The sequence below is a fragment of the Protopterus annectens genome, chromosome 3.part0, assembly GCF_019279795.1.
Source record: "Protopterus annectens isolate FY-2018-M chromosome 3.part0, PAN1.0, whole genome shotgun sequence".
Taxonomy (NCBI): Eukaryota; Metazoa; Chordata; order Ceratodontiformes; family Protopteridae; genus Protopterus; species Protopterus annectens.
The window spans coordinates 343,415,576-343,438,609 of NC_056731.1; the positions used below are offsets into that span (position 1 = coordinate 343,415,576).

General features: G+C 37.2%; 1 protein-coding gene across 1 annotated transcript; it reads left to right on the forward strand.

The window, feature by feature from the left end:
* The first annotated feature begins 4,162 nt into the window (after positions 1–4,162).
* INHBA (inhibin subunit beta A) lies at positions 4,163–16,592 on the forward strand. The gene is made up of 2 exons (XM_044064807.1): positions 4,163–5,000; positions 12,747–16,592. Exons 1-2 carry the CDS (start codon positions 4,586–4,588, stop codon positions 13,526–13,528), a joined length of 1,197 nt encoding a protein of 398 aa, XP_043920742.1. The 5' UTR covers positions 4,163–4,585; the 3' UTR covers positions 13,529–16,592.
* Positions 16,593–23,034: the final 6,442 nt, after the last annotated feature.

A 23,034-nucleotide genomic window follows, 5' to 3' on the forward strand; every position in this document is an offset into this window, starting at 1 on the left:
GTCAAATGTTTCATATACATGTTAATGCTTACAACTGCCCTGAACTGTTGCTGCAGGAATTTATTTTTTAAAGTGTTTTAATTTTGCTGATGATCAAACTGCCATCTGCATTGTGGTTATGCAGATTCGAAGTAACCACCATCTGTCATAGAACAAGAGTCCTGTATCAACTCAAGGAATGCTGCTTTGACAACATCTGAAAACTGCTTCTTGCTGCAGAATACACACACACACACACACACACACACACATATATATATATATATATATATATATACATATATATATATATATATATATATATATATATATATATAAAAATTTAAAGTTACTCACGAAAGTTCCATTTTGTAGACATTTGCTGCCTTTTGTCAGGCCTGAAATCAGGTAAGATTACATAGTAAATTACATGGGCAAAATGTGTTTTATATAGTTAGCAATATTTATTTATTTACATTTTTTTAACTGTGAAAATGTCACTCATAGCCGGCCTTAGGCATAGGCCAACTAGGCAGCCGCCTAGGGCGCCGCTCTAGCAGGGGTGCTTTTCCAGTATTTATTTGGTGTAGGCAGACAAGGATGGGGGCACCAGGTAGTGTGGTGGGGGGCGCCGTGGAGCCCTTTTACCTAGGGCACCAGTTGACCTAAGGCCGCTCCTGATGTCACTGAGCACAAACCTATTTTCAGAAGAGGCCTAGGGAGAAGAGTTCTATATAGTAAAGGGAATGCAAAAGTTTTACAAAACCATGCCAGGATAATTTTGTAACACAGGAAGAAAATAGAGCACACTGTTAACGTGTTATTTTGCTAACAGCTGACAGGTGAACCTGTAAAGGTAGTGGATCAACAGTTTCTGTTGTAAAAGAAGGAAGCTAGTATTTTGTTATTGTTGTTATCTTAGAGCAAGCTTCTCTTCTTCATTTGTCTGGAAGCCAGAAAAATATTGGTTTGACATACATAGGAATAACAACTTTGTGCATTTACACGGATTTTAATTTATCACAGGTAACTAATTATTTAATTTCACCTCTTTGCCTGGGTGTCAGTATGGTTATAATTAATACTACACAGGCACAAATCCGGACCAAATTTTGGTTTGATAAACTAGCAGGAAGTGCATTTCATGGATTTGGTAAAAATGATTCTCCCTTAGAGGAACATTACCAAACAGTGAGTAATGAGATATGAAATATAACTTCTGCCTGACCCTGACTTTGTCTGCTCTAAAAGTAACCACACTTTCTTAATACACCTGCAACCTTCTGATACAGTTTAGCACATTAACACCCGTCAGATCCGCGATAGTTGTGCTGCGGTAGCATTGTCGCCTCACAGTAAGACGCAGACCGGTTCGATTCTCAACTAAAGTATCTTCTGTGTAGAGACGTGCGTGAATGAGCGTACCTTCGTTGAAGGTTGTGCGTTAGGACTAGCAACTCAGCACGTAAAAATCAACTGCCAATCATTAGGGGACCGGAGTTCCGCTGTGGTGATCTCTAACCGGGAAAAGCCGAAAGACACAACAAGTACCTAAGCTGCTACAGGTGCACGGCGAGAAGTGATCCCTCTTTCTGTAGTCATCGGAGGTCAATGGAGTTGCAGTGCTCCCACTACTCAAACTTAAACAGAGGGGTTTGATTTAAAATAGAGACATAATGCTTTGCTTATGGCAGTAGAGTGAGAGACAATGTAATTTTGGCATGTTGTAAATAATATCGCTTCAGATAAAATACTTCCTATATATTGCCACCCAGTTGTGCATGTGTTCAGTTCTTTATTACGTTGACTGGAACATTATGAACCATAAAAACACCCATACTGTGGATTCAGCGGAAACCCGTTTAGTAATAACATTTCAAATCCATCATCTGTGCAAGCTTTTTTAAGATGGTTGAACGTGGCTGAAAGAACAGCATATTACTGGTACAGACCAGCAGTAATAGGCACAAGAAACAAACGCCAGTGGTTAAAAAACATCGCAACGTTATTTTAAAACAGACCAAAATGAAGCAGGGAGGTGGGGATCAGTACTTTTTGCCTTCGGCAGAAGAATAAGTTTCCCAGATTGGATTAGTAGAAGCACATGAGTTCACTGGTCTGGAATCACTGTAGTGATAGGGGGACCCTACTGTAAGTTCAAGGACTAAACGGTGATCTTGTGAACTGCGGCAGTTTCCATAGAATTAGCAGAAAACACGCTAAGTACCAAAGTGCTGTGTTCAACATTGGAGAAATCACTTTTCTCCAAGGTGCATCGATCTTTGATTTAGTTTAAGTAAGCAGCGGGTGGGTGCAGATTCCCCATTGGGAACCAGAGACAGCAAACACATAGTGTGCAAGCCACTTCCCATCCGAGTCGTACTTACCTCTGGTCGGTTTGACAGCATGTATTCTCCATTCAGCACATCACTAATACAGGTGTACCTCTGCAGTGGTCTGATAGCATCAAAATTGCCAGTAGCTGGGGATTTATTTATGCATTTAAATTTGTTTCCAATGGTACAGGACTAATCATAAGTGACTAATTTCGGTCTAAGCTCGACCCTCATCATCGAAGAAAGAGAATGTCAAATTGTAGTGTGTGTGTGTGTGTGTGTGTGTGTGTGTGTGTGTATGTATGTGTGTGTGTTGCATTACAAAATACCTCTGTGAATCCCAGGTGCAGCCAGTTGCAAAGCTGTACTCTGTACCAGAGAGACTGTGAATACATTTACTAACCAGAAGCCATCAAGTGCGTTTGAAATGTGGGTAATTTCTACTTTAAGCAATTGCTACTTTTTATTATACTTGTCATTATCTTATCTGAAAATACTCAGGTGTATTTATTTAACTGATTGCACTTTATTTATGGATGGATGTGATCTGCAATATATTGACCAATTGTCTATGAGTAGAACCCCTACATTTTCGTCTCATCTTCATTGTGAAAAGGGGGTGACGAGAAGTGTTTCCATCCTATCTGTTGCACCCCTTCCGACTGCTGTACTAGCACTTCCGTACTTCTTTTCTAGGACGACAGAATGACTACTGCACTGCTTAATGAAGGATTGGTCAGAAGTCTGGGATGGGATTACTCAGCATGACGTCAGCAGTCCAAGCTGTATAATACGCTGCATTTACTAGTAGGGATGACTTCAAAAGTTTCCAAGCTTTTATTACCCCCCCCCCCCCCCTCAACACACCGGAAATCCAGGTATTCTGTTTCCACTAGTAAATACTTTCTAATACTTTTACGCAACTTTCTTGTTTCGAAGTAATGTGAGACTCTAATAATCATTTAGTAGTACACACACTGATGAACACTCCTGCATCCATTAGTCGACAGAATGTGTGTAAAAAATTAAAAATAAAGAAAAAAACAAAAGACACACTCCAGTTTTATTCTTTAGGTTTAAGTGACTAGTACAGTGCGACATACTTTTAACTGACGTTTTGCTAAATACTAGCCTTGTCAATTCAAAATGATGACATGAGAGTTTAAGAGTTGCGCATCAGAAGATGAACACCATAAAATGCATCTTACACAAAACATCCCTACTGATTGAACTTTGTAAAGTAATCCCAACTAATAAATTGTGCAGTCTTCTCCGCTGGAGCAAATGTTTTACACCTCTGACAATAAGATTACATGTTTCAGTTGTTGTATCTCCATGACTCCATTACATGCCGACTTTAAAAACCTTATTAGTAACACAACAGGCAGCTGCAACTGTACGAGTCATTGATTCATTGATGAAGTATTTGCTTATTGGTAAAATTGGAAAAGTATCTCACAACTGGGCTCTAGTGGTCTTCCCCAGATGAATTTAAAATAAACGCAGAATCAGCTCAGAGATGGGACAGTTGCCTCTTAAGGGAGTCAGAGGCACTTGAAACCTGTTGGAGTGCAGAAGTGCCTTCAGTGTTTCTTTTCACTGCATACCTGGGCACAGAAAACTCCAAAAATGACAAGTGTTTCGTAGTATCTGGTTAAGACGGGAAAATACACACACACACACCTCTAAGGATTTTTAACAGGACCAAGCAATCATACAGTGTGTCATTCACGGCAAATAAGATGTTACAAATGCATGGAAACAGATGTTGAAACGCATCCGACTGAAAACGAAAAATAGAAGAATGGATTTGGTGTGCTCTGTGTTGGGGTGGGGTGGGAGTGAGGGGTGGCGGGGGGCGGTAATCTGACAATCCTCCTAAAAGAGAGACAGCCTTTTCAGCTGTCAAAAGTCCCTCCCAGTGCTTACTCAGCAACAGCAAGAACAAAACTGCGTCCCTTCCTCACGCTCATTCAGTCACTTCAAGTGCAATCAGTCCAGCCCGATATCACGGGGATACACAAAACTTGCCAACATACACTTGGTGTCTCCAGTACTAAGGGCAGCATCCCGACTTCAGAAGCCTGTGACTGAGTGCTAGAATAAATACGTGCATAAGTGAAAACAACACTAGGCAAGTACAGCAGTACAGAGAAAAAGGGAAAGAAACTTTTCAGAAACTTTTCCTGCTGTTCTACTTCTGACGAGGGAATTCGGCCAAGTCTAAAGAAGATCCAGCTGGAAGGAGATCACAACAACTTTTTGCTCACATGAAGATGCCCCGGTCCTTGGCAGAAGGATTTGTATTGCTTAGTTGCTTCTGTATGCATGTGGTGGTCAGGAGTTCCCCCTCCACCCCAGAAGCAGAAAAAGTGGCACCTCAAGATACAGACTGTCCATCGTGCGCACTTTCACGTTTCAAGCAGCAAGAGGTACCGGACACAGCACAGCCGGAGATGGTGGAGGCTGTCAAAAAGCACATTCTGAAGATGCTACATCTGGAGGACAGACCCAACATCACCCATCCCATCCCCAAGTCGGCTCTCCTCAATGCCATTAAGAAGTCGCATGTAGGAAAGATAGGGGATGATGGCCGTGTGGAGATTCAGGACGACAGCTACAGGCGTGATGAAATGAATGAACTCTCAGAACAGTCTGCAGAAATCATCACCTTTGCAGAGCCAGGTTAGTAAAGCCACCAGCAAGCTTCCACCGAGGTATACAAGTACTTCATAAACTTTAAATCTGTTACACCCCCCCCCCCCTCTCTCTCACACACACACACACACACACACACACACACAGTTGCTGGGCACTCTAAATAAACTTTGTGCCAACCTGAAAACATTCAGAAATCATAGGCAATAATATTAATTTTGAGTGCTGCAGATCCGACCAGTGTTAATAATGTAATGTAACATCTCTTTCCCTGGAGTATCATCTGTTATGTAAGATAGTGACCTTTCTGATAATGATGTAAGAAAGTTGAATAAAGGTTGAGTGCATCCATATTTCTTGATAGCATCCTACAAACAAATTGGCCCAGTACCCAGGACATTTCTAGTCCTAGACAGACTGTAGAAAAAGTACATGCCTGATTAACAATTATATTTGCTCAATGCGGCAATAAATGTTGATGGCATCAACTGCCTTCCGAGAACAATTGCTCTTGTTGGAGTACAGTAGCGCCATCTGAAATTGCACATGTTAAATGATAAAACTGTGGTCAGCTTGTGTTATTCCAGCAAGGCATCTGGCGTTAGTGAAGATGCAATGAGGGCATATAACGAAGGGATAATTTGGCTTATTGGGGGTGCAGAGAGGCAGAAATTAGAAGTTCCTCTATGCCAGTTACATTTTACAGAAAAAAAGCAGGGGCACCAGAGTCGTGAAGGATAGTAATGCACTAAAAGGGAATAAAGTGTTGGTTGATCTATACTATACCAGTGATTTGTATAAAGAGGCTGTCAGCTTGTTCACTAGAAACACTATTCTTTATGTGTGGTAATGGGCAGAAAGTGTCAGTAAGTGGCTATTAGAATTGTAAAAGCTTTTTTTCTAACTAGCGGTTAGCTGAGCAATGGCAATATAATCTTTAATATTGGCTATTTTAACAACCTTTAAACGTGATTAAATGTTTTGTACCGCATTTCAAGATACGCGTATCAGTGGTGATTATCCACGTTATCTTTCCTTTGAATATTTTCTTATTTTCTAGGCTGAATAACTTTAGGTTGCTTATGCTTAGCGCTGTTTTCCTTCATAGCTGTGTGGAGTTAAGTAGTGGTGGTTCCCCCAATGTTATTGAAATTATAGTTGCACTTTAGGGATGAAAAATATTTAGTCATCAGGTCTTTACTTTATAAACTAAGGTGTTATCCTTCTCGCCCCGGCAGTGAGTGAGGCAGTTGCTGGTGGTATGCAAGCGCACTGAACAACCTGCAGTATGCTGCGAATTCAGTTCCCTTAAGATAAGTAATAACTCCTCCTCCTCTCGCATTCGTTTTTCGTAACTGAAAAAAATGAGTACCGGCAACAGAAACCCACAGCAAGAACTTTGCATAGCTCCACGGTGATACTAATATCATCCACTAGATGGAACCTTTCCCTAAAATTATCTCTCCTGTCTCCTTTTTGTTAGAGAGGGAAGTGTGAAAGACGCTTCTGTTTCTTCTCTAATCAGCACTGTCTGAAAAAGCACATTAGATTGTGTCACCTGCGTTTCTAGTTCAGTGTTTTAACTGTGTATATGATCAATACGTGGTTTTGCACTTTCTAGGTTACTGGGAAGTTGGCTGTGTATTCCCTGTAACTAAGCATCAAAGTGCCTATGCAGGTCGATGTCGCGGGGTTGGATTTGTGTGGTAGGGCCAACTCGTCAATCTGTTTTTTTTAGGAGCTTGGACTCGCCAACATTGATGTTCAAAGAGCTAGTGCCATCGTTACAACGATTATGTAAAGTTGGGTTGGGGTAAAAAAAATGCTGTCGCTAATATCACTGTTAAGGGGGACTGACACCCTAATCCCCAAGAAATTTACTTAGGATAGGCATACTGCCTCTCCTCCAGTCATTAAAATTCATTGCACTGGCCTTTCAAAAAAAAAGAATCATACCAAGGGTCACTAAGAGGTCATTATTTACTGGACCATGTAGTCATAGGGTTGCCACCTTTTCAAATCCCCAAAGTGGGCCATTTTTGGTACAAACGTCAGACTTTGCAGGGCAAAACATACCCACGGCCCGTACACACGACGGAACTTCACTTTTTGGCCTAAATAAAAACTTATTCTTGCAGCATTTTATTTGCTTATTCTATTTCTTATCACATTTAGGTGTTTCAGATACAGAATAACTGTTTTATGCAAGTATTGCACAAACTATAGGAAATATGTTTGTCCTAAAATCTCAGGACATTTGCCATTTTTTTCGATTTCTTTGCAGGACAAAACTGCCCAAAGAGGGACTGTCCCTTGCAAAATGGGACTGGTGGTAACCCTATGTAGTCAGTCACAAGGATTCGTTGTCAAGTCCCTCGTTTTAAACCGTAAACAGTTCTGACTTTATGAAGGTAGTCATAAAATCTAGGAAGAGCGAAGCTAAATCCGTGGGTCCAAATCACAGCGTTGTGCCTAAGCTATAGCAGTTGATGCCAGTTGCTACCCTTACAAAGTGGAAACGACAGCAGTGCTGTACTTCCAGCGTGCTCGCGCTTAACTCTTGACCTGGTCGTTTCTTAGTGACATTCTGGAAAGCGTTAGGACGAATCCGCTAGGCATGTTCTGTACAATTCATTAGCGCCGCGATCTCCATCTACTCGGGTCTTCACTGTTAGTGTAGTGCTGGTGATTATTATTAACACGAAGAACGCTAATGGCTTGACTCATCGTCATTCCTCGGCACAGTGTTGTTTTCATATCTGCGGAGGCGGAAGCTTGACACTTCAAGTATTCTTAGATTTTTTTTCAAACAGCACGTGATGCTTATTTTAAAACTGCATTTAATTTCGGATACAGTTTGAGCTGCTTTATGTTACTCAACACAACAAGCAGGTATATAAGCTTAAAGTAAAATAAGAGATTGACGGGCACCCCCTCATTTTAAATAACAAGACTAAAAGTTGTTCAGTATAAAAAGTACTTCTAACATGGAGCTTGCTGAATTTTGAAATCAGGTTACTATTATATCTAATAACACTAACTGGAAGGTGACATGAAACGGGAAATCCAAACGGAAACGCTTACTTATTAAATTGTAGGAGGTGGGAAGTCTTGGGGGGGGGGGGCATCATACCTCTCCACTGTCCAGATTTTTATTTCATATTTTTGCTGTGCACTTTGTGTTTCTGACTTCATATCCTTCAGGAAGTGCATGCTGTTAATATGGTAACTTTCTAAGTTTATAAGAGCAATGTTCTCATTTTTGGACCTTTGCCCCCCACCCCCTTCGCTTTAGCCTTTGCGTAGATGGACCTGGCTAGAGAAAGGTATATTATTTTTTTGGCAAATGAACAGCTTTTGTTATACTTCCAGATTGTTTTACCGTGCTATCACTGCAATGAAGTTTGGATGTCAACATATGTAACTAGCTTTAATATACTCTTCATTCTTTCTTGCGTTTATGACTGGCATAAAAAAGGAGACATAGGCCTTTGCTTTGAGTAATGTAGTTAGCCTACCAACGATTTCTTTTTTTACATCTTTTTCTAACAGTACGACGAAGAAATGCAGTCACTCGTTTCTCTATCTTGTGGTCTGTGGCACGAAGTGATAATGCGGTAATAAAGCTACAATGTGTGCTGAAATAATAAGCGATTTTATTTTGTATGTTTCAGTCAGTATTTCAAGGCCACCATTCACTGCATTTATTGATCCATGTCTTCTTATATGTGGGATAATTTACAGAAATTAAATTCCTTTAATTTCTTTTTGTTCCTTTGTAGATTTGCTAATGGTGAAAGCAAAATACGTATTACAGTATCTGTTGCATATATGCATTACAGTTTGCTTTCTGCCTTTGTACAATTATAACACTTTAACGTGGGAAAATTACATCTCGCGATTCGCATCCAGCTTTTATGGGTTATAGTCTTATCTTCGTATTGAGACGTTTACCCCTAAGCTGTAACAAATCAGTGTCATCTTTCACAACACACAAATTGCACTTTGTAATTCTGTCAGTGATTACATTGTGAAGAGCATTTTCAAAGTTCAGGACAAGTGTGGTAGCAGGTGAATATGCATACTATTAGTGTGTGGATAAGAATGATTGTGCATGCATGTGATTATATATTACTCCATGCAGACTCCCAGGCGACTCAGCAGTGCTTATAAAATGGAAATAAAATGCCTTTTGTCCTGAAATTATATATATTGTTTTTGTAAGTGGCATATTTTCATTTTGGAGATTAATTGTTTTCAGATCTGTTTTGAGATTGTGGTTCTGGTCATTTGCCACCATTCAGTTTTGTAGTCTTTTAAGCCACTTTAAGACAGAAGTGGCAGTGCAAACTTTGATGCTTTATAGATCAAGCTTTAACTGTGGAGAGCTTTTTCACCTGCAGTGTCAAGCACGCAAGGTAATCACCTGGTTCCTCATCACTTTTCAGATCTTAATATAGACCAAAGGTGTTAGCTTAACTTAATGGAGGTGAGGGAAATTACTTTTCCCAGCATCTGTGATATGTGACAGTATAGTGCCTAGATGGCTCCTGTTTTAAGGAAAAAAAATCAGAAGTACCCCAGCTTTTATGTCACAGTCAACCTTCTATGCAGAATGATGCAAATTACACTAACACACTTGGGAAAACAATTTTAGTCCCTCTCTCTCTTCCAGTATAATCAGGAAGCACTTCTAAATGTGCATTTGCTTTTTGATTGTATTACTCCCCATTAAAGTACATTGTCAGAGTGAGCAGACTTCCACACATTACTAATGAATTTAAAATTATTACATATTTATTTATTTAAGAGGCTATTTTTCATTCAGAATAGATAGTTATGAAATGGAACGACATGTAACAAACATTTGTGTCATAGCTAAGAAAAATATTACAGAATATTTTAGCTTAAAACTAACAAGTTGTATAAGTATATCCCCTTGGCCACTGTAATTTTATAACTACAAGAGTAGATTCTGATTGCAGGCCAGGAGAAAACAAAAGAGTTTGTGTTCTCTTCAAGGGTGCCCGAAACTAACTTTCATCCTGTAATTTCATACGGTAGTTACCAAAAAGAAGTTTCACTTTCAGGTGACCTTTTCAATAGAATATTCATTATCTTTCTTGTGAGTCTTGTAGAATGTAGATGAAAGTAAAGTGCATACCTACACTGAATGACATGGTATATAGTAAAGCATAATTATGCTTAGGCATATAGAGTCAATTTATATTTAGTCTGTGAGAGAGCTAATAAACGTACTTGAACAAATGAAAATTTTTTTCTTCAATTCTTGTAAGAGTTGCTAAAGTGCATAACCACCATCAGATATTGTCTGATGTGTAAATGTCTCCATTGTGTTAACCTCTTTATAGTTTTCTGTATCCTCCAGTAATATCGTGGAAGTAAGATGTGGAAAATAGACTTGTGTATTTGCCTTTTGTATTGACTTTTTGAGTCAACAATATGAAAATGGAAGCCTGATTGTGAAATGATTGTCAGCTTAGGTGAGATTTCATTTCATTCTATTGCAAACTGAATACAATTATTCAAAACAGTGATCTAATTTTATAATAAGGGAGTACCTGGCAACCATACTGGCAGTGATGTGTAGGGGCCGTGGTTAAGAAAGAGTCTTGTTGGGCATCATAGTACAATACCCTTTTGTACTCCTTTCTAGTAACAGCATAAGTACCGTAAGCACTAGCTGAATGTGGAACAAGACCGTATAACATTGAGAGGCAGTGGAAAGCATCTTAACAAAGGGGCCATTTCTGGCAGAGAAACAAAGATATGTGCATCTCACAAGAAAGTAACTGAAAACAAGGAATCAAACTTTTTTGTCAGGTATATCAGATAGATGGGAAATATATGTGGTAATTAAAACATATGAGAAAATTTGCTATTTCACACTTTTGTGGAACATTTCTGTGGTATAACAAGTAGAATAAGATTTCTAAAGTGCAGCTAGTTAGCATCTGAAACTGAATGCTAATCAGTTGTGCTGGCAAGGAAAAGATGCTTGAAAAGAAAAAGAAAACACAGTCAATGGCCTATTTAAATGAATTAGTGGTGCGTTATCTGCAAGAAATGTTGGGTGTGCAACTGCTTGTTGAAATCTCTGCTAAAGACGTTTTTTTTGTTTATACCTTTCCCTGCAAATGGTACAAACTGGTGTTTCTTTAATGGCTTATGATATTGCATTTGTCATTGGTTAGCACCTGCCTTTTATGATGCTAGAAACTTGCTGTGTGTAATGAATATGGTCATTTCTCTCCTGACTTTTCATACCTTAAATATTAGCCTGCGTAAATTAAATTGCTCTCCACTTTATATTTGTAAGAGCATTTTATAAACACTTTTCACTGATAAAACTTCCACCAGTATAGCAGCTGGGTGTACTCTTTATTGGTATGTGTTAAGGAGTATTTCATTTCCTTCTGGACAGTGAGTGGAAGCAGAAAACACTTTACATTTTCACATCTTATTCAAGTGATGGCATTTTGCACTAGTGTTTCATTTTCTCAGTTGCTGCCCTTTATTATGATATTAGGACTTCTAGAATGGAGAACATTATACATTAATGAAATGATGAGACCTAGAATATATTATTTATATTAAAAGCTACCAATATAAACACATGAAAATATCTACGGAATGAGACATATAATCTAGCTAGATGCACCTTCTGCCTGCCCCCTTTTTCTCTTCCTGTGATACGTGTTGTATACATTTTTGTAGCTTCTTGTCATTTCAAGCTTTACTATTCCCTTAGTTAATATATGCTATATCAACATCACTCTTTCAGTTAAAAATAACTTTTTCATATATGAGCTTAATTTTTTTAGTCTGCCATTTGTGCTGTTTCAGCTGGTTAACTTCTTTCCCCCAAAGTCCTCATAAAAAATAACAAATAATAATAATATATGCAGTTCTGCCTATGTTAGACATCTCATTTTTGTATCTCTTTTACTGTTCTATAAAGACAGGTTCAGAGAATGCAGTCTTTATGTTTTAGATTTCCTTCAGACGCCATATAGATGATCTGTTGTCTATTTTCTACTTAAAGGTGTTTTCTTATACTTAGCCTTGCCACAATATTACTGTCTGTTATCAGAAGTGATATTGTGCCACTGCCTTAATATTCTGTGGTATCTGATGGGAAGGCACTCATAGCAGTGAAATTTCCAGGAACAAAAGTAACCATTCTGTGCGAAATATATTAGATAATAAATCCATAAAAAGATAAATAAGACACTAGTAATTTGTTTTTGAGAAGTAAAGCACTAATTTGAAACAAATCCCTGATTGGACCTGAACAGTATTTTATTAATTGTTTAAATTAGTCACCACCATTTTAAGCTAGTAGAATGTACAGTTTTACTGATGCTGTTATTTATTGTTCCATGCTCCTGCCACTGGGGCTATAGCCTCATACCTTTCATTTAACTAACATCAGAAGTTCATTGTTTCTGTGTGAATGCATGCACTGGAGTTTAATGTAGACTGTTGACAGAAAAGAGGTTAGTATTTTAAACATAGCTGTTCAGACTGAAAAGAAAAATTCGACTCACATTACTCTCCAGTTTACATTTTATCTATTTTTGGATTTCATATCTGATAGAAGTGAGCAAAGAATTCAGTTACTCTAGCAGTTAGTGTATTGTTCTGCTGTGAATTGGATGTGCCACATTTATTAACTGCTATAAATTATTAAAATAATACATTCACTCTGCTTGTATCTAACATATATTTGTGTATATAATTTTATTACAGGCACACTTGCAAATATGCTTCATTTTGAGATATCCAAAGAAGGCAGAGATCTACCAGTGGTGGAGCAAGCCAGTGTATGGCTTTTCCTTAAGGTTGCCAAGTCAAACCGAAGCAGAGCCAAGGTGGAAATACAGATTTTCCAGAGAAATCAGCAACATAACAATAGCTCTGAAGGAGAGATACTTCTTACTCACAAGACAGTAGAAACACGTCGCAGTGGTTGGCACACACTGCCTGTGTCAGCGGCTGTGCAAGCCCTCCTTGACCGAGGGCAGAGTGTACTGGATCTACGAGTTAAGTGTCAGCAGTGTAAAGATGGGGGTGCTGTGGTGATCTTGGCTGGAAAAGAAGAAAAGGAGCAGTCGCATCGGCCATTTCTCATGATTCTTGCTCGACAGTCTGAAGATCATCCTCACAGACGCCGTAAGCGTGGTTTGGAGTGTGATGGCAAGATTAGCATCTGTTGCAAGAAACAATTCTTTGTAAGCTTTAAGGATATTGGGTGGAGTGACTGGATAATTGCACCCACTGGCTATCATGCCAACTACTGTGAGGGTGACTGCCCGAGCCACATTGCTGGCACATCAACCTCATCAATCTCTTTCCACTCAACAGTTATTAACCACTACCGCATGCGGGGATACAGTCCCTTTACAAGCATTAAATCATGTTGTGTGCCCACTAAGCTGCGTGCAATGTCTATGTTGTATTATGATGATGGGCAAAACATCGTTAAGAAGGACATCCAGAGCATGATTGTGGAAGAGTGTGGGTGCTCATAAGGAGAAAGGCATTAAAAGAAGTCAAACAGCACCAATCTCCTCACTTGTAGATGCTATCAAATAGTGAGAGAGAGAGAGAGAGAGTGAGAAAGAGAAATAGAGAGAAAGAGAAAAGTAAAAGGGGACAGGGGAGATGGAAGGAGCGAATGGCCAAAAATTATTAATATTCAGTGATGGAAATTTTGTTGCAAGCTTTAAGAGCTACTGGGGGGCTTGTCTTTCACTGGAAGTCTCTCTCCTTTTAAAATAAATTGGGAACAGTGGTGCATGACTACTGATAATTCTCCACTGAATCGAGTCAGATGGGGAAAATGTCAGTGTACCCCCTCTCTGCTAATTCCAGAACTGGTATTATGCCTGCTCCATTCCTTCTCTCCCCTCTCCAAAGCAGAGATGCTGACAACAGACTCAATGGCATGGACTCCTTATACAGCCAGGCATCTAATGGTACATTCACTGGCACTTTTTTGTTTTTGTTATTGTTCTTGTTTCCACTTAACAGGTCTATAGTATATTTTTGTTAAGAAAAAGATGAAAAGTATATTGTGCAGGTATATACCTTCACTGTCTGCACTACTTTTGCAAAAAAAAATGTTTAGTTTTGTTAAGGTGCCTAAAGATTTTAAATCTATGCAACTTGTAATTAGGTTTTACAAACTGTTTACCTGAGAAAAAAGGAAGACATTTCTATTGGAAGTAAATATTTCACTTTTTGATGAAAGATACTTGAAAGGAACATGTTTGTCCAGCTGCTGGAACCAAACACGTCTATATTTTGTAACTTTTTTGTGATTTGCACTATAACAATATTGACCTAATTGTTATTTAATGAGTATTTTAAGAGGGGTTACAGGGCAGAGCTGCACTTAAATGTGTGCACGATTAAGAAAAATAGAGCACACACATGCATGCACTCACATTACCTTGCTAGGTAGAGGTACGGCAAATAGGCAGATAAAACAAGCAAACAGACACACACACACACACACACACACACACACACACACACACACACACACACACACACACACACACACCAAAGAAGCTATGTGAGTGCTAAATAGTTTTTGTTACTGGGATATAAATATATTTATATAAATTGGATTATTTTGTCAGGGTTTGGTACAGTGAAGGAAAGCACTGCAGAATTCCTAATTCATGCTTATACTCTCATTCCTTATTTTTTTATATTTCTGAAATATGTTTAGACTGCTGCTAATACCACTCTTTAAGTTTCTGAGTAATTTCTTGAGTGTTGATAGAATATGTGAATTGTGAGCCAAAGATAAGCAGCTTGAAAGAATGTAATGAGGTCTCCACTAAAGAGAATGATCCATGTAGTGGATTTACGCATCACCAAGCCATGGCATTTTACCATTGAAGAGCATATTCTAATGTACCAGTTACATTGCAGTTACAGTGGTTACGAGTGTGAAAAATCTTCTCCTTCTTTTAGAATATTTTTCAGTTGAGCAATAAAAAGTATTTTCTTGATATTTCCCTTTGGCAGACTTTGCAGAGTTACTGTAAATACGCCCCTCTCATACCACTGTCAGTTTGTATGTGCTTGTGACAGTATAGTCAGGCCTCATGCAATACATTGTAATTTCCACATTGTAATTTCTGCACATTACTCAGGAATATGGCCATAGAACCTGTGGCTCATAAGAAAAGAGACACCATGATTGCCTCTTCATTCTGACTCATGTGCTTTTCAAATCAAAGAACAACATTGTTATTGCAGTTTTTGACACTCCAGACCCTGCCATTAAGAGTTAAGTGCATGGTTTCTTAACTGCTGTGTCATGTGACAAAGTAGTGGGTGAACTTGTGACACAATCAGCTTTAAGTGCAGCGAGTCATTCTGCAGTGTTGACACTTGCACATATCACCTTCATGAAGAAGATTTAGCTCATTAGTAGATGACAGCAGTTTGGTTGCATTGAGAGTCTACAAATTTGTTAGGATCGTGGAACTCAAAAAAATTCAAGTAACATGATAATGCACTTCTATTACCACATGTATGCTCATGGTGGTGCCAGGGGCACATTTTACATCAAATTTAAAGAAGAAACTCAAGAAAGGAGTCATTTGTACAGCAAGAGCATGGGATGAAATGGCAGTTCTGTAGTGCTTGCTTTCATTTAAAGAACTTAATGAGGGGGGTTGGATACAGGCTCAGATCTTGCAAAAAAAGTACTCTGCTTCAAGACCCTATCGTAGATAAAATCTAAAACATTCCTGTGTTAATGTTGTTTGCTGTTGAAAGCAAATTATTAAAAAAGCACTTCAAGAGGTTTTGATAAATTTAACATTTAAGATGTTTGAAATTATAGTTTTACCATCTGCAACTTGTTGAAACTACTTAAGAGAAACGTACTCGATTTTTTCTTCTATACTTTCTTGTCTGCTTGAATCTTTTAGTCTAGCTATCAATCCTTCCATCCATTTTATCTGCTTGTCATTACTTGGAAATTCTCGTGGAGTTCCATATGACAAGCTGAGTGTAATATTGTTAATTTAAAAAAAGCTCTAACATTCTTTTTCTTGTCATACTCTATAATTTACAAACTAAGGAAAAGCCACTTTTCTTACATGGAAAAGAAAGAAAAACAAAAAAATTCAAAACAGCAGTCAGAAATGCCGGACTGCTGTGACTGCTTTTATGATTGCACTCACAAATGCCTGACTAACATCTGTCTAGTTTGCATATTTTTGTGCACCAAAAAGAGTGACTCACCTGTCAGATCAATTATTTTAACAAAACAGCAGTTTTATACAAGATAAAAGAAGCGTAGTTTTCCATTGCAGTAAAAATTCAAGGCAATATTTTTCTTATCTAATTTATTTTATATAATGCTTAAGTAGAGCAAAAGGGTATTCACAGATACTGATAAAGTGGTGAGACTGCATGCCTCACAGTCTCCAGTATAGTCTATATTGTGGATTACAAACTTAATTTAATTTGAAATGGTTATTAGAAAACTGGCTTTGACTGAAACAAAATTATATTTGCATTACTGCATATTATAAATGTATGCATGTGTGTGTGTATGTGTGTGTGTGTGTGTATATATATATATATATATATATATATATATATATATATATATATATATATGTATTGTCTGTGCATGTACATGTTTATGTATGGTATACATGTATATATATATATATATATATATATATATATATATATATATATATATATATACATACATTTTACACACATGCAAATACACATGTACATAGCATGAGATATTAGCCAGTCCCACTTACAGTGTATAATGAATGTTATGTTTTATTAACAACAAACTGATAATCACATTATCTACCTTTTAAAGTTCTGATGAGTTTCTGGGTATAGTATATTTCTTTGTAAAAGCAGAACAAGTTAAAATGATATATAATGAAGAAAGATAAAGAGTCTGTGACTTTGTGTCCTCAAAATGGTATTAGAAATTGCTACGTTTATCCATTTTTAAGTTTTATAAGAGACCTCTTCCAGTTTCTAAGCACTGACGTCCTGCAGAAAATATCTTTAAATTTTAGTAGGCTGACCACTTTTCTTCATATTCTCTCCATTAACCACAAACATATTCTGTGCTTATATATATTTAATGTTGGCATTTGCCTGAATGCTGCAAGCTCTGATGGGTCTGGTAGAGAAACTCTTTTGCCTACTCAAATAATTTGTGATTTGTTACCAAATCTCTGCTTTGGTGAGATTAAATTTTATCCCAGGGACATACAATAAGGATTCACATAATTTTTGAAGTAAAAAAAAACATAAAAGTATCGTGCATTTTCCTCCTCATCAAACCCTCAAGTACCACAACCCCTCCATTATTTAGTTTTCAGCATACTACAGTGAAATACATCAAAATAGTAAACAGATGCGTAGAACACAATTATTTCTAACTCTGCCTGTTTAAGGCAACATACTCAGAAATGTATTTTACATATTACATGCATTGCTTTAACCAATGTTTGGCTATTGTAATTAAAGTTGTTAATTTATATGAGTACTTTGAGATATTGAAATTTTCTTAATATTTATTATGTAAAAGAAATGGTAAAGTTGTTTTTTTCTACTTATGTTTAAGAGATAGGGATTTGATATGTTCATTTTGTTTATAATAGGCATTATTTATTTCATTCAGTCTTCAGTTTGACTTGTTACATTACTTTGGGTGGTACCTACACATGCAAGACATGTATCATTTTGACCATATTATTGCAGACCACTGCTTCTTCGCTGAGCGTAATGATGGCACCTGACAAGGGTGGTTTCCAGACATACACGTATCCAGTAATACTTTACAGGGTATAAGTGTTTTACTTTTTAGTACTTCCATACCATTTAGTGTACATTTGCTTCTTGTGTTTGGTAACCATTTCTTCCCATCCTTTGGCAGTGTTGAAATAGAGTTTTTACAAGATTGCCCATTTCAGAGTGCTTAAGTTAGCACTTACTTACTGGCCAAATGTTTCTCTTCTGTTATTTCCATTGTTTTGACTGGCACTGTAGATGTGTACTGAAGTTTATATATTAATTAATACACCTTTGGTGGCCACTGGATTATTTCAGTTACTAGAAGTATTTGTCTTTTTTAATGAGACTTATCTCATCTTGAACACATGGCTCATGCTTAAAAGATACTACAGGCTGTTGTGGGATAACAGGCATACAAAATAGACCACTCTGGTATATTGCAGTCTCTAAAGCAAAGGCCAAAAGCTGATTGATCAGGTTAACTTCTGAGTCCTTGAGGCATTCTGCACATATGAATTTGTGTGGTAATCTGTATCTGTATGTGTATGTATGTCAGTATATATGTATCTATATCCATACCCATATCTTTGTAAGTGTTTATAGCTATAACTGTATAGCTAACTTTATACATCTACATGGCTATCCTTAGCTATATCTGTATACCTCTATCTATAGCCATCATGTTTATGTTTATATGTATATCAAAATTATATTCTAAATGTGTTTGTGTGTGTGGGTGTGTGCAGAATTTCACAAGGAGTCGAAGGTTAATCTGGCAATCAGGTTAGAGAGTGCAGTGTATTAGTACTGGTTCTAGTCTTCTAACCTAACAACCTGCAACGTCTTATAGATACATTGTATGACCCCCCCACACATTATACCTAACTGTAATAAATACATATATACATATTTTATGTGTGTGTGTACGATTATATGATTAAAAAAATGGGCTTTGGATTTATATCTATTTATCTACCCACACACACATATATGTGTATATCTATAGCTATATATATATATATATATATATATATATATATATATGTGTGTGTGTGTGTGTGTGTGTATATATATATATATATATATATATATATATATATATATATATATATATATACATACATATATACACACACCTAAAAAGTTATTTTGCTGCTTATAAATGAAAATTCCAGTAGCACTTGCCTTCTGGAATACTTTCATTATGGGGACACTGTTTTTGAATTCATGACTTGTTTAGAGGGTTAAAATTTGCAGCAATACAGTTAAAACGTAGAGATAGTTTTAAGCAAAGTAAATTGAAGTGATGGTAATAATTAGCAAAAAGATCCAGTGACACTTTCTTGAGCATTTTACATCATGCACATTTTTGCAAGTTTCTGTTTATTAGTTCAGTCTGTCTCAATGCCATGGCTGAAACTGCATTCCAGTGTATTTTATTTTTTTTTCTTCTTCTCAGTATGCTGATGTATATGTGTAGAAAATAATTATTTAAGATATGCTGACATTGGTGTTAAATGATACATACATATATTCTTGTTTATTTATATAAACTTCTGTTTGTTAGCTCCATGAAACTGTTCATATTAATTTAATCATGGAAGTCCATGAAAGCAATCATTTCATATGTTCACTTTGCCCACTTAAAATAAAGACTATATATTTGAAAAAGAGTCTGTCATCTGAGTGTTTTTGTTTGCAAAATACTGCAAGACTATAAGATAAGAGGATATCAGTATTTGAATGAAGATGTTGCAGGAATGTTTTTGAGCAAATGGGCAGGTTTCATCGGCATTTTAAAGTTTTGAACCATATTTTTGGTCTTGTTTTTGTAGTTAGCAAACTGTCATTTTCATCATTTTGTGGCAAGAGGAATGTTTTTTTCTTTTTCTTGGAAGTAAAATTAATGTTTGGTGGCTAATCACAAACATGATAATGGAACATTGCACATGTATTACTATAGTTTCATGATTACACCCTCAATTACTTATTCTTTTGGTGACATTTTTGTAAGAACGTATTCTGTTATATCACTGAAGGAAAACAGTGTCTTGCTATTTACACTCCTCCATCAATAGATATCATGTGTTCAGCTACAGTTAAATATACATGTATATTTTGTAGCACAGACTGGTTGTTTAATTGGCCAGGAATCAGTAATATACAGTTACTGCCTTAATTAAGGTGAAACACATATCTGCTGTTCTGGCTTTTACAAAATGTAGTAAGAGTCACTTTGATACACTGTAATCTTCTTAAAGTAAATAGGGAGATGCATATATTACTCCTGATGATTTGCCTTAACATCTGTGTGCAGTAAGGTTGCTCTATATAAACTTGTCTGAAGCTGATGGAGAGCATTTTGAGGATAAAGGGAAGTAAAACTAGAAATACACTGAAACAAGAATGTTATAGGAAACACTACCATTTTTCCTGTATCGTATGCTTCTTTGTGGTAGGCAATGTTTTGTCTAGATACTATTAAAATACAGTTTCTTAGGCTGGGTGATAAAGAAAGGGGAAAAGCTAATTTTTTCCCTTAACTTGATTGAGTTTATTTGACCATTGAGGTAGCCTATTTAGTGATTAGGTGTAAAAGGGTGGCAAAGCCCATATATTAGTGGGTGCGTAAAATTGCTGTGTAATCACTTTTTTGCAAGGTTTTACAGTGCAAAGAGTTGTACCTGCATTATTATAGTCTTTTCTTGTTTTGGTTATAATGTTTTGAGTCTCAGTTTTACAAGACTTTCCCTTTCATTACAGAACCTTCTAGACACTTACTTGCATGCAAATAGATGGCTTGATTTAAGAAACTATTTTATTTTTCAAACCTATCTGTATCTATTTGTACTTGGTTCTTCACGTAGTAGTAGATTTATGTTTTCTGGAGTATGAAATGCAAATGTTTTATGGCTGGTTTGCCTTCTTTTGCTTTCATAATACATGGACCAATCAGCAAGACATTTTGAGATTCTTTTGATACAGATGTATTACATGCAGCGGTAATAATGATATTCATCATTTGATCACTGCTGCAGTAATCTTAGCTATATTGGTTATGTCCTGCACTGGCTATAATAGCAGGCCAGCTGTCAAAGCTTATGGGCTCCTTCCATATGCCCAGACCATTGACAGCTTAAGCAGATATTTAAAAAAAAAATCAATGGTCTGGGTGCCAAAGCTCCCCTTGTGGGCTTTTGAAAATCTATGGGTTGGCCAGTGTTTCTCCATTTGCTCAGCAGATAAGTTTCCAGTTCCCTTCTGGGGGAGGGAGGCTTCCACAATTTATTTTATAATTGCAACTTTTACATTTTTGGTGAATAGTTGATTTTATGCTAGTCATTTTATTTTTCTTGGAATGTCACTTTACTTTTCAGCCAGTTGAACAAATGTACCTACAGTTTTCAGTAAGACATATTTAAAGTAATATTTTATTTTTTATGTGAAAAGTTATTAAATTGTGTTTAGGGGATGAGGTAAATGTATATTATGCTTTTCATAGAGTTATTGTGGTGAAAATGCATACTTTTTGATACTTGCCTTTTTACTGACTACTGCTGTTAGTTGTATCTGGGTTTTAGGCTTAATGTTTTGACTTTACCATGGAACAACTTCCTCAGATGTTCATCATATTGATCACTGCTGCAGCACCTAAGCTGTATGGGTTTGCTTCCAAAGCTTCAGGTCACTTTCCACATGGCCAAGCCATCAGACAGCTTAAGTTGAACTATCTAAAAAGGAAGGTTTGGGTGCAAAGCCCTTCAGAGCTCTCCTTCTACAGAAGAGGGTACTCCTCTGGCGGATTTTGAGGCACAGCGGTAAGCTTGTGCTACTCCATTGCTGGACAGATAAGTTCCCTTTGAGGAAAACCCTTCCACATTTAATATTTGTTACTTAATTTTACTTTTTTGGTTAGGAATGTTGTTTTTATCTTAGGAGTTTGGGTTTTAATGGACTGTCTTGAGACTTAACTGTACTTTTTATGGTAATGTACGCTTTTCCTGTTAGTTTAAAAGTAAAAAAAAATTGCAAAACCATTTCTTTCTCTGGAAAAATATTTAGTTTAAACTCTGGGGCTGTCAGACTGCATTAAAGTGCTTTTTACTGTGTTTTTACTGGGCAAAGGTGACTTTGTGGGGCTTCAAATTTGTACTGGCATGTGCTGCTTGGTTTTCTTGGGAAAGAAGCACCATTTTTGGCTTGACCATTGAACAAACTACCAGTACCACGGTCAATCCTATTTCTAGCCTCAAAAAGAAACAGTTAAGTAAACATCCTTTGCCAGCATAGCTGGCTAGCAGTCTGCTTCAGATGCAGGAGGGTGACTCTGCTGTAGCCAAAACTGGTTCCTCAGAGCACTCATTTTGTTTTCTAGATTATGCTGGTGGAGCACCTACAGCCACTGTGGATTGGGGATTAGCAGTATATGATGTGGCTGTTTAGGTCCCTTCAGTGGGCAACAGAGAGCCAGTCTTGTTGGTCCTGGGAGAAGGGGCAGGGAAGTCTTCCCTGCTTAGTCAGAATGCTGTGCCAATCCTTGGGGAAGCTGCTACTACTATTAACAACCCCATTTGGTCCCTATTTTTCTGTCAAAAAAGAAACAGAATATTTTCCCTGGACAGGAGTAGCTTATTAGGTCTGGCTCAGACTTTAATTCAGGTTATTGATCCATCTTATAAGGTAGTTTCTGGTAAAAGAAAAAGGGATTCATCTTTTCTTAAAGAGATTCAAGATTCTGAATCTCGACAGGAAGATGAAGGGATAGATGCATGGTTTTCTTCTCAGATTTCTAATCCAGACTCAGAGGACAGAATGGTATCTAATGTTACTAATGAGGGATTTTCTTTTCTCTGAGTCTGTTTATAGAATGTGCCATTGTTTTCTCAGTACCTCAGGAAATACCGTGAGTTTTTACAAATGGAATTTCCAGAACCTTCTCCCATCATTCCTGTTCTGTCAGCATTTGAGGATGTGTGTGTCACTACATGCAATTTCCCTGTCAGCCTGCTGCTCTTAAAAAGCAGACAGATTAGATATGATTCCTCTGTCTTTCCAGGTTTTATTACTCATCCCAAACTTGACCCAGCAGCTATAGCTTTACTTAATCCTGCTACTGCTAAACATATGGTTAATTCCAATCCTACTTTTCTGACAAGGATGATAATACAATTAATAAGTATGGGAAAGAGTGTATGTCTGCAACTCTGATTTTTTAGAATTTTGAATTGCC